Source organism: Trichogramma pretiosum, unplaced genomic scaffold (assembly GCF_000599845.2).
Source record: "Trichogramma pretiosum strain Unisexual culture from Peru unplaced genomic scaffold, Tpre_2.0 scaffold16, whole genome shotgun sequence".
Lineage (NCBI taxonomy): Eukaryota > Metazoa > Arthropoda > Insecta > Hymenoptera > Trichogrammatidae > Trichogramma > Trichogramma pretiosum.
This window is the reverse complement of record NW_019641647.1, coordinates 1,604,922-1,622,577: the sequence shown is the minus strand read 5'-3', so window position 1 is coordinate 1,622,577 and position 17,656 is coordinate 1,604,922. Positions and strand designations below refer to the sequence as shown.

The following is a 17,656-nucleotide window of genomic DNA, read 5'->3' as shown; positions in this document are numbered from 1 at the left end:
TAAAGGAACAACTTGATGGAAAACTCACCATTTCCCGATAATGTGGGTAGTAAGTTTGCTCGATAAGGGGAAATGCTTCTCGTCCAAGACGTCGTTGAAGACCGATAAGTTGAGCGAAGACCCATGGTTTGTCCTGTCAGAATGCGCAAATATGATGAATAACACAGAGAATTGAATAGAACCGACCCGGCCCTCGAGCAGCCAAGCGAGACTCACCTGGAAATTGTATATGGCCTGGAGATTGTTGACACTGGGCACGCCGCCGTACATGAGACCGAGAAGTAAGTTTTTGTTGTCCTCGCCGGCGTCGCGTAAGTTCTGTCTAATCAGCACGAAATCCGGCTTGAACGACCTGTTGCGTCAAGACGTAAAAATCTCGCATTTAATATAGGAAATTTTGTTGATAATAGAACTCTCGGGCTCGACGTAGCAATTACCTCATGACTTTGCTACCATTGCGAATGACGGCCATGGACACGGTGCAGCCGGCGTCACTGGCCGTGAGGGTCAGCTCGCGGAACTCGGCCTGTTCGACGCGTATGTCGTAGTCGTTGTGCAGTCTGCGGCCTCGGAAGTACTTGCTCCAGTCGGTGTTCTGGTCGTCGATCACGAGCAGTATGAAGCTCTTGTCCTTGCCGCCGAAGCCGCGTCCGCTCGTCACTCCTTGCACAGCAGTACCGAGGATCGATGCGCCCTGTGCGTCACGCAATCACAGTTTTTATTAGGAATTTTTTTACCTCATTTTTAAACGAAAGATGCTACGCTAAGAGTTATCGCTATTTTCACCGAGTTTCGTTCAACTTTGCACTTATCTTGGATGAATAATTCGTTATTTCACGGTAAACTTTGAGCGAGACAGGCCGGGTCGTGCGGTAAAATCTCCGACTTAATTATAAGTATGTATGCATACGTGTATAGTCTCGACGATGCGTGCATGTGTCCCACTTGATGCACTCGTGCAAGTGTAGAGGCAACGAAGCCACGTGAAAATTAAGTTAGAACAACTGCGATAAAAGCTTTCACCGTAACGCGACGCACACATTAAATATAAATACGTATACGCTAGCGGATTGTCTATTCCACACGCGCTTCTTACCATTTGCGGTCTTTTACGAGGGCTTACTTAAAAGCAGAGAAAACAATTTTTTCCATTCGAGCCAGCGCGGCGTACACGGCGACGATTTAATTCGGTGCACACGCGGTATAGAAGCGCATCGAAGATTAATCGAACTTGCCGCCGAGTTGACGTTTATAATCCACGAACGAGAAATCGACAATGTATTGCACAACTTGCTCGGACAGAAATTGCTTTTAGTTTTCGGAGTTATTGAACGTTTGGGAAATTACTCGATACGTCGAGCGACGTGGCCGCAAGTGGATGCGAAAGTCATTGAGGAGAATCGAAGCCTCGGCGTGCACAATGCTATATTTACACGGAATAATCTTATGAACGCGCTGCATAGCTCATTATGTAGTATATCGTTTGTATCAATTTGCCGCATTCGAAACGAATAAACAAAGCCGAGATTCGAGCTAGAACGAAGCCAAAGCGAAGAAAAGAGAGCCGCGAGCAATAGAGACTGGGCTCAGCGTAGGCAACAGCAGCTGATAAACTGAAATTAAACGATCTCCTCGAGCTCTCCCTCTCTCGGATTCAAGGTCCAAGGCAATTATCTCAGTTTTGCGCAACTGCATATCGCGAAACTCGCTTCAATGCGGCCATTTTTTGCCTCGGCGCGGCGGCAAACTTGGCTTAATCTTTCGTCGCGCGTTGTACTGAAAAAGTTAAGCCTGTAAATATATTATATCTGCTACTCGGTACTATATCGCGTAGCTTTTAATAACTTCTTTTATCCAGAAGGCGCGAAGGAAATGAGATTAGCCAGGTGGCGCGCGTCGACTCGTGAATAGCCGATTCGATTACGCCGTATTAAGTCGGACCCGATGCAAGTCGAGAAGGCGTTCGCGGATAAACGAATGGATAAGTCAATTAGCTAAGAGCTGCAAAAGAGATAAAGCGAAGAAATATAAGCGTATACCTGATCGCGCGCGGCGCCCGTGAGACTCTGAACCCTCTGCAGCAAGCTCTCCCTGGTCTTGGCGGGCGAGGATGGCGCGCTCGTCGTTCTCGAGCCGGGCCTGAGGTTCAGGCTGAGGTCGCCACTGCCGGCCGGACCGCCGGGACCACCTCCTCCCGGAGGCGGAGCCCCCGGCACCGGCTGCTGCGGCGGCACCATCGGCTGTGGCTGGGTCTGGAGCGGCCGCTCGGCTAGGCCCTGGTAGTTCGGGTCCTTGGGGCCCACGGAGGCCAGCCCCGTGCTCGCGTTCGGCTCATCGTCGAATTCCGAGCTTAGGTCCCCCGACGAGAACCTGGAAGACAAGCTCAAGCTGTTCCTTCGCGTTTATAAAAAAGGATCGCTTCTCTTCGCCAGCATAGCTGCGGCTTGTAATTGCGCTCATCGTCGACACATTATCTGTGTAATTGTGGACGAGCTCGAGGACATTCGATTCCTCGCGCTCTACACAACGTGCCAACGAATACGCGCATACATATACCTACGTAATTACCACTGAACATGAAATTGGCTCATGCGCTTGAAAGTGCACTCTTGCGCGCTATGAAGACGAGTCTTGTTTGTTTTTTCGAATGATTGTGTGGATGATTCCGGTACGCTCGCATAGATTCAGCTTCTCTTTCGTGAGATATCATTAGCATTCGAGCACAGAATATCTTCATAAATTCGCTCGTACGCCTCTGGACTCGTGAATATTTTAGATGCGAAATAAAACGTAAAATTGCGCCCGAGCTAACCTTTTATCGTTATCCAATGTGGGTCCGTTTATAAGGTGACGCTGCCCCCGAATGACGACTACCACAAGGCGAATGGCCATACGCATGCAATTGTTGTGGGGCCACAAGAGCCACAATCAATTTCGAGTCAAACTACGCGTGCTTAAAGTTTATGCGCAGTTCGAAAGCATCGCGTGGCTATTCTGCTTCGCCGCTACATTGTTGCTTTGCACCTAAAATTTAAGCGACCAGTGACTGTGTACCCGTATGCGAGCAAGGACACACCGAGACGATATTCTTCCTGTTTCTGGCCATGTTATTGCTATCATAGCGATCGAATTACACGCCCTAAAGCCAGTAATAAACGAATAGTCGCGACTCGAATGGCCAATTCAGTTTCAGCTCACAAACATTTTTGACTTTTAATCGATCGCATGGAATGTGCTTTATTACTGCGCACGAGAAAAAGTATTGCGAGATTGTTTACAGGACTTTTACAGGACTCTATAGTGCGTCGTTTCTAATGAAAATTTCCAATGCGATTTAAAAAAAGGAGGAGAGAAAAAGGGATCGTCTCGACTTTCGCTTCGAGAAAATTGATGATTACCCGCTCGGAGACTCGAGAGGTGCGACATAACTTTTTCTCTCTCCTTTTATTATTGTGCTCGCGAAGAATGAAGCGTGATACACACGTACATCTATGCGACGACGATGACTATAACGAGACATTTTTCCTCTACTTTTTTTCCTTTTTTTCCTTCACACATTTTGTCTCGAGCATACGGCGCAATTTTTCAAGTTTTACGCGCCACTGCTTCAACGAAATACGCGGATCTGTATCATCATATTATAAGTCTCATTTGTCGCCGCCTTGAAATGTTTTTTTTTTCGTTTGAAAATAATGATGCTGTATATGAATGGTGTATAGGCACGTAAAAATTTATAAGGTAGTTATGTGCTGACTGTGCGATAGTGCAAAGTAAGCAACATCGAGAATTATTTAGACGAGAAGGAGTGAAACACTTTTTGACATGCAACAGCAGGATAGATCCCTGCATAAAAGTTCGCATAACATTTAATGCTCATGCAGAATTCCGCCGCATAATAATCGCTATCGCGAATTACTTCGGTTTGTTAATTAGATCTCGCATTGTTGGCAATTTTTCATTTGACCGATCGTATAAGGACTGATACTCGTCCCGAGTTAAAACACGCTTCGCGCAATCTCCTTAACAGTTCGTGTGGCAAATGCCTCGGCCGAATCAAGTCGAAAGTTCAACTGAGTACTCAATTATACGCGAAATTACCCTCGAATGTCGCGATCTCTGCCACTGCCACGCAATTCTCGGGGCAAATCAAGCCTGGCTTGCGCATCAACCAAGCTTTTCCTTCATTCGAGACACTAAGCTACTTTTGACTTTTACAAGAGAATCGCTGGGCGGAAATGAGAATTTTTCGAATGAGTAACGGGTTGCGCAATAAGATTAAAGTTCAAGTTTTGAGAACAATGCGCTTTTCACTGCTTTAACTAATGCGATTTTTGCGAAAAAATTTTTTACGTACAGAAAATTCAAAAAACAATGCCATTTTTTGCATTTATAAAGAAATTTCAAATAAGGACATCGAATTTTATCAACGTCTTAGTCTAAAGAAAGAAAAGTAGATGATTGATAGAAAGCATTGGAAAAATACTCTCATGCAAATGAAAATTGAGGTTTAATAAGTAAATTAGCCTCCGATGAGAAAGATCGCATCAAAAATAACCCTCCTCGATTCACTCCCCCTTTATTGAAAACAGTTTATAGTGCGAATGCTCCTCGGCGGAAATAAAAGTTCTAGGAAAAAATCCAAAATATCGGACTATCGGACATTTTTATTTGAAAAACATTTTTTATAATACGAACATAATATCTCAAACAGTTTCTACTTGGAAAATCGAACGTAAAATTTTTTTTCAAAGCATGTATTTTAGATAAAATTACTCTCGTAAATTTATTCTCAAAGTTTCTAAAACCTCACATTTGAAATGCTTTTGAGCATATCGTTAAGACCCCATTTTTACTTAAAATACGACGATTGCAAGTTGCAGATTTTTATTTTTAGTTTTTGATATTTCACATTCTATAAAAATGAGTTGACGTGTTGTAACTTCAGAACGAATCATTTGAGCTGTAATGACCCATGAGACATACACTTTTGAATGGTTGGTATAATGAAAAATGTACTACATTTTTTGTATCATCATTAAAGATATGTTAAACGTTAAATCTCCAATTTATCCCTGACTTTTAATAAATACAGGCATACACATATAGTATCTGTCACAATAAATTTTCAAAAGAGAATGTCAAAAAGTAAACTAACACAGCATAATTTATTTAAATTAAAAAACAATTGAAGGAAGAATACACCATTCAACTTTTTATTCAGAGATGAAAAAAAACTGTATTATAATGAATCTATAGAAATCGATTTTTCTGAAAATTACTCTGTATAATTTAATTATAGTTGATAAAGTAATTTACAGCTGGTATTCTACCTTTTATAATCGTAAAAGTATATAATAAAGTACATTATAAAGTAACATTGAACAATGTAGAGCCATTATAATAACCGTGCACAAATGAGCGCGTAACATTACTTCGACGCATAGATAGTAACCATAAATAAGTAAAAGTTGTATATTCTATAACAATAATTGGTTTACGATGATGCGAAAGGGAGTACAACACGATAATAGTTGCAGCGGGGCAGCTATGAAAATTCCTTACCTTCGTTTCAAGAAATTAACATTGGTCGTGAAGGACTGTCGGAAGCTGTTGAAAGAAATGTTGGCGGATGATCCGGCAGCCCCGCAAACCTTGCCGCAAGCTGCACCAGTTCCCCGGCCAGTAATTTTGCCGGCTGTGCTTCTCTACAGACCTGATACGGTATATAAATCGCTTCTTCTTCCTGGCCGCTGCGAAGCTCGTTTCTGCAAGTCATAAATGACAAAGCCCGATTAATCGATTTTCGAATTCTATGCAACTCTTCATATTGTAAAAAGAAGTAGATGTATACAGCAATCGGAATAAATCGTGGCCACGTGCGCTTCTCTTTCACAAGCTAACATGAAAAAATAATTGAATAAGTTTGCCGCTCACGCTATATGCATACACTGCGAGGCGTAATATATATTCAACAAGTTAGAGCACTTATATCGATTTCTGCCTTTAAAAATGTAGCTCAACTCGCTCGTACACTAACGCAAACACTTGTACAGTCTAGTTTATATACTTGTAGCATTCTAAACAGCAGGCCAGTGAACCCGGCTCGCGGAGTAATATTAATAGCTCCATATTCGCTGCTCTGGTATCAATCACGCTCGACACGGCCGCGTTTCATGGCTTTTTCATCGTCTGCACACGTAGAAAAATATTTCGCTCTTGTGTACGTGCATTTAATATATATTGGGGACGATCGAGAGCTTGACTTTATCCACAATTGCAGCTCGCGCCTGAGGCCTCGAGGCCAAATTGAAAATAACGTTGTCGTCGTCGTTGTCATTGTCAGAGACGTCAAGAGTTAAAAATCAATTTTCCTCGGAGCTGTGCGAATTTGACGGATTGTCTTGTCGTCGTCGTTTAAAGGATGCAAATACGGGCGCGACCTTATTTTTTTAGCTGCCTCGTAATACCTTGTGAATCGATTCTCATAATATTTATCCCGCATTTAAGAAAGACTCGATTTCGAACGGTTAAAAAACGTCAACTGGTTATTGCGAAAATTAATTCAAGAAATCTGCACGGACATAAAATTGATGTGGTTGCTCAAAATCATGTAATGTGGTAGGTATTTTCATTTTATATTACAAGTATAGTAAGAAATTAAAAAAATTTTTAGTACTCTCGAATTTTTTGAAACGCAAAACATGAGAAAATTAAAATTTCTTTAGATGTTACGTTGCAAAAAAGTCAACTGAAATACGACGTACTGTAAAAGTGACCGTTACGAAAAAAGATCAGAAAGTAAATCAAGTTCAGATTATTCTAGGATTCATCGTCCTCACGCAGATCGCCAACCCAAAAGGTACGTGAGATTGAATCGTATGTATATTTTCGCTGCAGTTGCTGAATAGCCTTGGAAAACATAATACATTTCTTGGGCATTACTAAATGAATTTGATATATAGAGAAATAGAAAACTATGACGGCGTGACGCACTCGACACAATATATATTTACTACGCGAGCACAAAGCTAATTATATTATGAGAGAATCGAATAATGCTATTAGAAAATGCACTGCGGTAGCTGATGGTAAGATCTGAAACATTTCCAATAAAATTTCACAGCGTACACACTCATGCTGCTTCTCGTGCGTAAGTAGGCTACATTTATATATTATAATATATATTATACATAGAAGTAGACATTTTGATACCGCAAGTCGATAGCAGCGATCTCTGAAAAATCTAATCGAATAATCCTTGGCTCTTTTATTTTTCTTTCGTGCAACCTTCTCGGTCGGAATCGATGAAGAGTCAATTTTATGCGAATTGCACCGAGGAGCGTTTATCGATTTTAGCATTTTTCCCCAAGTATCGTGTTCAAAATTAAGAATAGTTTGAGAAAATACGAGATTCAATCAAATTTATTCTGCATTCTATCCAACGCATCTATTGAAAATAATTTAACCTTAATTTTACTAGATATATTAAGACAAAATTAAAGAATAAAACTGAAAAATTCAAAAAATAAAGCGGAAATTGCACGTGGCTTCTGTTTTAGTTTATCCATAATAAATTGCCTTGCACGATAAGAAAATACGTCGAGATTGAAGCTACTTGTAATGGAGCTTTGCTGCCACGGAAAACAATCGGAAAGCCATAATTTAGCCAAGGTGCGCTGCATACATTTTTCCTATTGTACGAATAAAAAATTTTAATGAGAAAAGTTCATGAGCTCTGGATATGACACGAACGGAGAGTTTCTGCGCTTGAGAAAAGCTAAAAAAAAAGAACGAGTAATACGATCTTTACGACTTGTTCTTGCTCGAGCTTTATTAATTTTATTTTGCTGAAAAAAGGAGTAGTTTCTTTTCGCCTTCAGGCGTAACGAAATTAAGAAGTAACACCCTAGATTCATGATGCAGGCATAACAATATAATGCGAAAGATTTTGTGAATTATTTTATTCATACAAACGAGCAGTGGGAACTTGCAGGGGACTAAAAGCGGAAACAGTTCGCACCCATCGACAAATAAGTAGATGCTATCCGGCCTTTAATTGCAAAGTTATTGATGATCGCTTTTATGTGAGCCTTTTTTCAAATAGCTGCGATCTCTCAATGAAAAGGTCCCCTCAACGAGAAGGCGAGGCCATAACTGACAAAATGATACTGTACATACCTACATCCTACCGAATGTATACCAGATACCATCTGTATGTTTTATCGTAGTTTATTATTTTCATATTATTTCTGTACTGAAGGTTGTAAATTTTGGTACTGAGTCAATTGGAAAATATCGGAATTTAATGAGATGAAAAATCTCAATCACTCGGAAACAACTGCAAACAGGGCAGAAACCAAAAAAACTCGAAAGAAACGTGAGTATCTAGATATTTTCGCACACCCCTACTTTGGACCCCGTTTTTTCCGGATATAAGACATCCGTGTTATCGCATTAATTGATGATTTAGTATCGCACGGTTCCCTTAAAATATTAACAACAATTGGTTACTTTTTTCTTGATTCGCTGTTGTTGATTCTAATAAAGTTTACTTTTAATGCATGATGCTTTAACAAAAAAATCATTCAGCGAAACAATTGAATCACGTATTTCTTTCGATGCGTGGGCGTACGCGTACATATCTAACAAAATTTGGTAATTCTACGTCAATTTTATGATTATTCGCCTAACTTTCTTTTTTCTTCAAGGGGCAAAAGTTTCTCTTGCTTGTGTTGCGCACACCCGATCGATTAACGCGATTTTCCAAGTTTCTCTCTTCGCGCTGGCACGAATCGATCGATGCACGTGCACGTACGAGCGGAGCTTTATCTCGCTGTTCCGTCTACGTCATAACATGCATACATGTATGTATGGGCCGGCGTCGTCTGCATATGGAGGCTTGAAATAATTCAGTTATGTATTATTATTACACTTCACGTGGCTTGCGTGTTTTATAACTTATATTATTATAGTTGCCTCTCCTCTGCAATTTCCGTATGGCATCGCATGATATACTGGCTTACATTCGTCAGCGGAGCTTGTTAATTTCACGTAAAAAAATATGGTAATTCTGTCGAAAAATTTGATTTGTTGTTCATACAACATAGTGATTTTGCATTCGGCTTCCTTCCCGGTTGATCATTAAAATTACAACAGGCACTAGTTATTCCAATTAAAAATGTGTAGGGTAAAAGACATTAGAAGAGATGCAACTTGTATTCAGAGAAAATTCGTTTATAAGAAGATTTTCAAACTTCAAAGCAGCTGCGTCCAAGCTTGCATATAAGAATGTTAGCAATATAAAAAGGAAAAATATACTCTTCAGAAGACTGAGGACGACTAGTTAATATTGTTTGAAGTAAAAGAAATCTAGAAAAGTGTAACAAAGGAGTACTGCCACTGGTCGTACAGTTTTTACTTTATACGTTTCGCAAACAGGACATAATTCCAAAAAAATTTTTACCTTCTCTTTGAAATAACAACATAAGTATCAAAAAATTTTTTCTACCATCGTATACTTTTGACAAATTTATACGCACAACATAATGTAAAACAAGCTTTTTAGTGATTTTCCGCAAAAAAATCGCTCGGCACTTTGTTGAAAATATTTCATTTCTAAAATCCATTAATTCAACTTCCTTCATTACCATTGGCAATTTATCAGGTGGTCAAAATTATTTATAATTACTTACATACATCAAAGCGAACGAAATTCGTTTAGAAAATGCATAAGCCCAAGTGGAGAATCTATTACTGATATCAGATAAACGCTGTTGAAAAATTTTAAAGGGTTTTTGAATATCTTCTGGAGACAAGAACATTATCGATGGCACAGATTTTAATGCCATAAAATGTAAAGAAAAATTTAAACGTAAAATTGTACAGCTTGCGAGCTTCCATTTCTTATCTACGTACGTAGTATATTCAACGAAGGGACGTACTCTTATTTGCACTCTTGATTAGGCGTGATAACGCACGAGTATAATATTATATATGCACGCGTGAGCCGTGAATATGTATGTGCATGTGCGTGGGTAAGCGACCACTAATGACCTTCTTCCGCACGACTAAATACGTGTCAGCGAGAGGTTATAAGCTATCATCTATATTGATGTACAAAAAGTTAATGCACTCACGGAAGCCAATATGTATCGAATGTATGGAGCGATGCTAATCACGCCAAGTGTCAAAATTAATTTTCAATATTTAATTAATAAACTAACGTGTATCTTGCATCGTTTCTTTCTCTTATCAATTAGTTTGTCTAATCGATCATGGAATTGTGTTTATACGTGAGTTGAGCACGCGTAGGCGTATGCCGTCCAACTGTGGACTGGCGCGCGGCGCATAATCAGATACTCGTTGCTACCTTTACGGTCCGTATCATTTCCGTAATGAACTTAAATTCACTTTGGCGAAACAAGTTGAGTTTGCGGGTCATGACGTCGTGCATCATTTTCTGCAATTAGCTCAAATTTTCTTCTTTTGTATTTAGGTCGAATTTTCGCATATCCTACACGAGACGATGTATTGGAACGAGAAGAAACGTTTGTTTTATATCGTATTTTCATATGACAAATATCTTGACAACAATCGCTGCCCCAGTCGTAAAATTCACTCCATTTGTTGAAAGCTCTCACACGTTTTCTTTGGTAGAGTAGACACATGGACAAAGACGAGCGTGATTAAAAATGCTTGTTGGCTGTAATCGTAAAAGATTTTATGCGATTAAGGTCCGAGCGTTCACAGCTGAACAAGCTAACGATTACGTGTATTAAAAGCTTGGATGCGACTCTTATTTTTCTCCACCTTTTTTCTATACTGCAAACGTAGTACCTATGTGCTTAGAGGCGAAAAAAGCTCTCTACGGACAGAGCAAAAAAATCCATTTGCAGGTGAAAGTACGGCTGTACCATACCCACGCGGACTCTGGCAGTTTCGAAGCCAGCAGACTTAAACTGCGTATGTGCGTCCGCTGCGAGGTACAAATGCGCAAAATATCAGCTGGCGAGCTGGAGAGGTCGAATAAGAAGAGCGAGCGTACAAGAGAAAGGTTACAGGGCATCGCGGAACGACTAAGTGCACGTACCGACGAGCTGCCGCTGCACTTGTACAAGCCACTGCCGCCGCCACCGCTGCTGCTCGCAATATCGATTTTTTCCTAGGGGTCGCTGACGTTTCACCCCGAAATTCCTCGTTCCCTACACGCGTTCATATATAGAGTGCACATACTTACAGCTATAGCAGCTATGTTACCGAGTGCAGTTCGGCTTCTGCTACTACTGCCGCTGCATCTCTCTATATTACTATACCGACACTTGCCCTATGGTACGACTGCTCCCTAGTTTGGCTCTCTTCTTGAAAGGACGTCGCCCTCAAAAAAAAGACAGTACGTATACATATCTGTGCCACGAAAGATAGATATACTGCTGGTGCTGCACTGCCAGTCATAAGAATGAGAAAACTGCTCTCTGCGTCTTCGCGCGAGACTAGTATGAATGCTCGGTCTTAGCTTTTGAATGCATAATGTGCGATGCATCGAATTTTGGCGGCTGAGCCAAGACCTAACAATGCTTTACCAATGTTTTTTTCATTCATTCGAATCAATATTATTATGTTTCAGCGATAAGTGAAAAATGAGTTCGATCGATTCAATAAAATATTGTACCTTTTTATTGAGTGGTTGGGAAACGAGATAACGTTTTAAATTAGTATTTCACGTGTGGAGCTGCTCGAGGGGCTTTTGGACAATCATTTTATTCGTTGTCTGATATATAATCATCCGAAAAATATTGATTTTATCAACTCTTTGAATATCAAAAAAGACATCTGCCAGGATGAGCGGGTATTGGTATTTATTTCACCAACAATCATCGATTAAAATGTTATTTTTCTTTTTGAGAATATGAAAGCATTACTATAAACAGGTAAACAAACTGAAATTTTGTATAAACTTTGCAACAATTTTTTCTTCTCGATAGCAATCAATTTTTTCACATTGACCGAAAATCGTATTTCTGAGGTCAATTTAAATTTTTGCAAAAATGTTCCTTATCTCCTCAATATCCACTAATCTTAACCATATTAATTTTTTTCTATCTTTATCTGTTACATACCAAGCGACTTGAAAAACGTAAGAAAATGTTAAAGACAGGAAAATCTAGGAGGGACAAAAAATGAGAGCATGACCAGGGGGACAGTCCGATCTCTCGAACCTCATTGCTTTATATATCAAGACTGTCTATTACACTCGCGCAACCTATTGAAGTGTCACCAACTACTTTCTTTAAAAAAAAGAAGAAAAATAAAGACATTCGTGAAAGTGAAGGTGGAGAGATAATTCTTGCAAGGACTCCCTCTTTTTGGCTTCATGAAGGGGCCAAGTACTTTCAACAGTTGTTGTAAAGTGTTGTAATTACACTTAGTTTTTAGCTTTCAAGTTGAGTACGAGCACGTAAAAATTTGCTTAAATGCGTCTAAAAATCCTTTCTTGACAGAAATGTAGTTTTTTTAATTTGCAAAACGGAGCAGTTGATTTATTTTTGGCATTTTTTTACAATTTTAAAACAATGAAAATAAATTTCATAGTTTATCGTTTATTCAGAATGGTTTTTTGGTTGAGCGGCGACGTGAGACGAATACCCACCCCGTCGCGCGAATAGCTTTTAAATTCTTTATTTACTTTAACAACTCGTCTCTCGTAAAGCCATCTGCAGGTATAACTGCGATTCTTGTCTCAATACTTTGCAAAAGTCATTGTATCCTATATAACGTAAAGTGGAAGTAGCTAGCGATAGTTCTGCTATGAATACTTTTCATTTCAAAGTTTATCTTTCTTTAGATATTTTTGTTATAAATAATGGATAAAATTTAACGTTCTCGTAATAAAGCAGAAAAATAATATTACGTGTAGAAATACCTTATAGACACGAAGTAGCGAGGTAAATTACAAATTAAAATAAATTCAAGTGCACGTTTTATTGACTAGAGAAAAAAATCTAATTACAGTCAGACGCGTTTATTCCATCAATCATGATTAATTTTCACTCGAGGAAAATTCATTTACTCTTCAGAGAATATTATTTCACCTCTGTTTTTCATTTTATTTCTTTTTCTTCGTGATCAATACACGGCTTGCTTTAAGCATCTCAACAAGGAAAATCTTCTGTGCATCGGACGTTTTCCGTGAGAAAAAGAATGATAAAGATCTAACTTATAGTAATGTATATTATTTCAAAAAAAATTCTTGCATGTAGATCTAGGTTGAATTATTTTTGTGCTACTTTGAAAATGCTCCAGTTAGAGCGTTTCATTTTAAAATCTCGCAATATGGCCGTAGTGGAAGTTGAAAAATGTAATCTTTGATCTCGCTAATCGTAAGTACTTAAGTGTTACGGGACAAAGAGCACAAAGATCCTACGTGTTTCTTGAAAGCAAAAAAGCTTTTTGGGTTACTTCATTTTAGCCGTGCTGCGTGTTCCAATGTGAATAAATATGCAAATGCGAAAAAGTAAATCGAAGCAAGATTTATAAAGAGGCACTATTAAATTTTTTTTTCTATTGAACAAGAGTGAATTTTATCGCGTGTACGTATTCGTAAGTCTGCACAAAAATCATGCGCTTTGATATTCAATTTGTAGAACATATTCATATCCTTTTACAAAATACCCCGGTTCGAACGATTTTCCACGAAGTTGAATCCCAGTGTCGCAAATTTTTTTCAAAAATCATATTCGCGTATAATGAACTGGCCTTTAACTTTATAAAATAAAAACTGCGTTTTGACCATAGACAAAATTTTCACACACAAAAAATATTCTCAATGACGCACAATAATCCTATTTTCAGACTATATCGAATATGCTAGCAATCGATGTAATTAATAATAATTATCTTCATTAAAAAAGAAAGCCCAAGTTCGTTGAAGCTACAAGCTAATCGTTTTTACGACTTTTTCACAAAACTCTAAAAAAAATTTACTATCGATTTCATACTCTATTATGATAAAAAAAATGTAAATAAAAATAATGAAGAGTCGTTTGAGTTTCGATGAGGCAATTCAATTATTGATTTTCTTCGACTCCCCATGCGTAGAAACGTAGGACCGTTCGATTATATACATATAGAACGCGTTTATAATCAAATCTTGACTGTTTGATAAGTCAGGGAGAGAGACCGAGTAACTGGGTGAGTAGTAATAGTGAAATTAAATAAACATCCTACAGCGAGCGGAAAAGACGGCGATGACGACGACGACGACGACGACGAATAGTATTAGGCGATACCCTATTTTGTACAGTATATCTGATCGTATATCGTAATAAGTGAGGCAGAATTGGCCACGCGCTTCAATCTGGGATGAAAACCCGAGCGAGGGGCAGCTTTTGCGAGGTCGTACATATGTAACCACTATCCATGCGTATTTGTGTGCAAGACGTGACTCGCGCACTTGTCCATTTATCACGTACATCCCAGCCCCATTGGCTACCAACAATGAACGAGAGCAAAAATCTCGCAGAGCGTGAAAGAGAGAGAGAGATAAGTGAACGAACCTCGAGGTGGATAGCTTTACGCGCAGGACGAGGCTGAGCTGCTGCTTAGGGAATGATAGCGGCGTTGGAGCACACTCGACACAAGCTTGACACACGCACGTAGCAACGCACGTAGATTTGCGGTACGTACGGGGATAGCAGCGCCGTCGAGCGATGCCAGCGAGGATCACTTTTTATTCGCAAGCTCGACACTCTTTGACTCTCCGTTGCGCGGGTGAAAACTCGGCGTTTAGGTCGCGCACAGCTGCACACACGCACTCACGGCGAAGAAGAATTGCGATTGCACGTTTAAGGGTGTACGACTCGCGTAGGATTATGCTCTGTGCGCTATTTTATATGTATAAATATAGAGGGCGATTGTGCGATCGAAGCGAGAAGACGCGATAGACTGGAGCTGCGCGACGGGGGTGGCCGCTACCTAGCCTATATACGCGCGCGCGCGCACGCCGACTTTTATGTTGTCCGTAAAGGATCGGCGGCGTCGCCAAGTGCGCAGGCTTGCCGACGGGGCGCGACACGGCCAGTCGAGTACAGTCGACGACGACGACGACGCCGACGGCACAGCGCAGCGGACGCACACGTGTGCCGGCGATCTTTACCCTCCCTGCGCACCCGTGAGCACCGAACGCACACACACACACGCACACGCACACACCCATACAACGCAGACTTTGGAATGTAGGCGAGCGCCGAGATAACGAGGAGCGCCCCCGGGGGTGCCGATTCGCCGCCGCTGCTGCTCCGTCGGTCGATACTTGGTGCGCGCGCCTGCGTCGATGCCGCCGCCAACACCGTTGAAATCGACCTGTGCACTCGCCTACCATGGGTACATTGTACAACAGCCCCGTGTGCTCCGTACCCGTTCTTCTTTCTCTTTTTTCGACTTGCTGAGTTTATGTCACGCCGAGAGGAGACGACGCTACCGTCCGTATGAGCACCCCCGCGATTCAACGGCTTCGTGAGTACTCCGAGGCGCCTCGATGGACAGGACAATGGAATCCGAGTATATACTGAGCTTGAGATCTTGTAAAAGATCGATCAACGTTCACCTGAAGCTTTGCTTTTTCTTCGCTCCGATTCTCGTGTCGATGAACATCTTATCTTCTTCGACCGATCGAAATCAATGTTTATTCTTCTCTTCCCCCAGAATTTTTTTGACGTAAAATTTTTTATCAATTTTTCTGATCTGATTTTCCATAACACTAGATTTTTTGCCGCATTCCATTGCCGAGGATACACAAGAAAATTAATGCGACGAGAAAACACGGAGCTCCATTATATCGTAATATGCTTTTTTTAATATAACATAATTTACAAACTCGCGTTTCTTTCCCCCCCCCCCCCCNCCCCCCCCTCTCCCCCTCCCCCCACATTTTTATACTCGCTGAAAGCAAGTCGTTGTTGTTTTGCACACGAAAATAAAAGAGAAAGTTCAGCTGCGTCTAAAAATTTACATGGAAATAAGATCTCTCACTCGCCATATCTCTTTTTTCTGAAAGAACGTATGCACGTTCCTATAAAACGTACAGCGCCTGACCGTACCCGAGTATTTCTACTTTTAAGTATATTGGCGCGCTTCAAAACGTCGAGTGCAATCTGCACGTACAATTTTTTGTTCGACGCAACTGAGTCGAAAGTTAGGGAAAAAATTGCACATCGAGGGAAATATTTCCTGCTCGGAAATACGTACTAAAAAAATTATTAATAATCCTCAGTTATTCCTAATTGATTCAAAAAGTTCAACATTTTCTAAATTAGAGTAAACTACGTACGTTTTTTAAATATTTATTCTGTGAAACATTCTAAATTGATTTATAACTAATTAAGAATCGATATCTCGTTTTTAAGTATGTGACTATTTTTCAAGTACTTTGAAGTATTCACGATAAAGCAAAGTCAAGTTTTGAAGAAGTACAGCATTAAAGTTAAAGTTATCCTTTTAGTATTTTACCTAGCCATAAAAAAACTTGTAAGAAAAAAGTGAAGCTGGACAGTTTGCAGCCGGCAACAATGTTTCTTTTCCTCAACTCTTTATAATGATAACTTTTGTTTCTTTTTTGTTCAAAAGTTTATTTTTATAGTTTATAAACAACTTAAAAAGATAAAGTGAGTTTTATTCTAGAAAAAAATCAACCCAAGTTTGAAAATACTAACGATCGAATTCAAAAACATGTGCAAGAAATGATCACGCAGTAAACGTGAAAAAAAGAAGAGAAGAAACAAATCGAAGCTCAACTCACTGATTTTCAAGTCTGAATAAATTTCAACTATCAGATGTTCAACTGTCGTCGTCCAACAGAAGGAAACTCTCGATGAATGAACTCTCGAGGAAGTAAAGGTAAGTAGAGCACGATCTCAGGAGTAATTATGTCAGTTTAAATAGCGAGCCTCTCGAGTGGAACGACCAAATGACACGAGAAAGCATATTTTATTTCTCACAAGTTGGACCGTTTCATCGTGATATACACTAATTTATTCAACTCAAAAATTATTATAAAATGATGTAAAATTATAAAAAAATATTGACGATTAATCGAATTCTCAGCAAAAATTTGTTATTTCGGATTGTACGTTAAAATCAAAAAATTCAAATTTCGCTCTTAACTTACATGAAGCAAGAAGTTAACCGTGACTCTACTTTTCAAGGCGTGCCTTCCTTTTACTTTTAAACGTGTACTGAATACTGCACCTTGTCAGCTACATCCTGTTTGTTGATCCGAATATTCTGCATTTCAAGTTCCAGCGTTTTGAGTCTTTTGATTTATCTAGAGCATGACTGATGAGATTTATAAACATTTAGATGGTTTCATTTTTTAAAGGAAAATTATCCAACTGAATCTATGATAAAATTATTAATATTTATTGTAATCTTTAGTACTGTTCATCAAAAATTACAATGATCAGAATAGAAAAAATACCAAATGCTTTTTCAAACAGAACCGAAAGCGTAATCACGAATTCAATAAAAGTAATGAAAGTAAATATTGATTTTGCTACCTTCGCATATTTTAAATTAATTCTACACACTCATAATCGAAGGAAGCCACAAAAGTACAATGATAATTTTGATTTGCTAAAATCCAATCGCTATAGCCAATGTAACT

The 17,656-nt window shown here is 39.5% G+C and overlaps 1 protein-coding gene across 1 annotated transcript in view; it reads right to left on the bottom strand.

The window, feature by feature from the left end:
* LOC106659325 (synapsin) overlaps positions 1 to 6,076 on the bottom strand; it is a 35,787-nt gene extending 29,711 nt beyond the window's left edge. The window contains exons 1-6 of the mRNA XM_014381807.2: positions 6,068 to 6,076; positions 5,563 to 5,705; positions 2,040 to 2,370; positions 438 to 694; positions 217 to 352; positions 29 to 133 (exon numbers count right to left, since the gene is read on the bottom strand). Of these exons, the coding sequence (XP_014237293.2) occupies positions 29 to 133; positions 217 to 352; positions 438 to 694; positions 2,040 to 2,370; positions 5,563 to 5,705; positions 6,068 to 6,076 (981 nt within the window). The remainder of the gene's footprint in view (positions 1 to 28; positions 134 to 216; positions 353 to 437; positions 695 to 2,039; positions 2,371 to 5,562; positions 5,706 to 6,067) is intronic.
* Between the last annotated feature and the right edge of the window lie 11,580 nt (positions 6,077 to 17,656).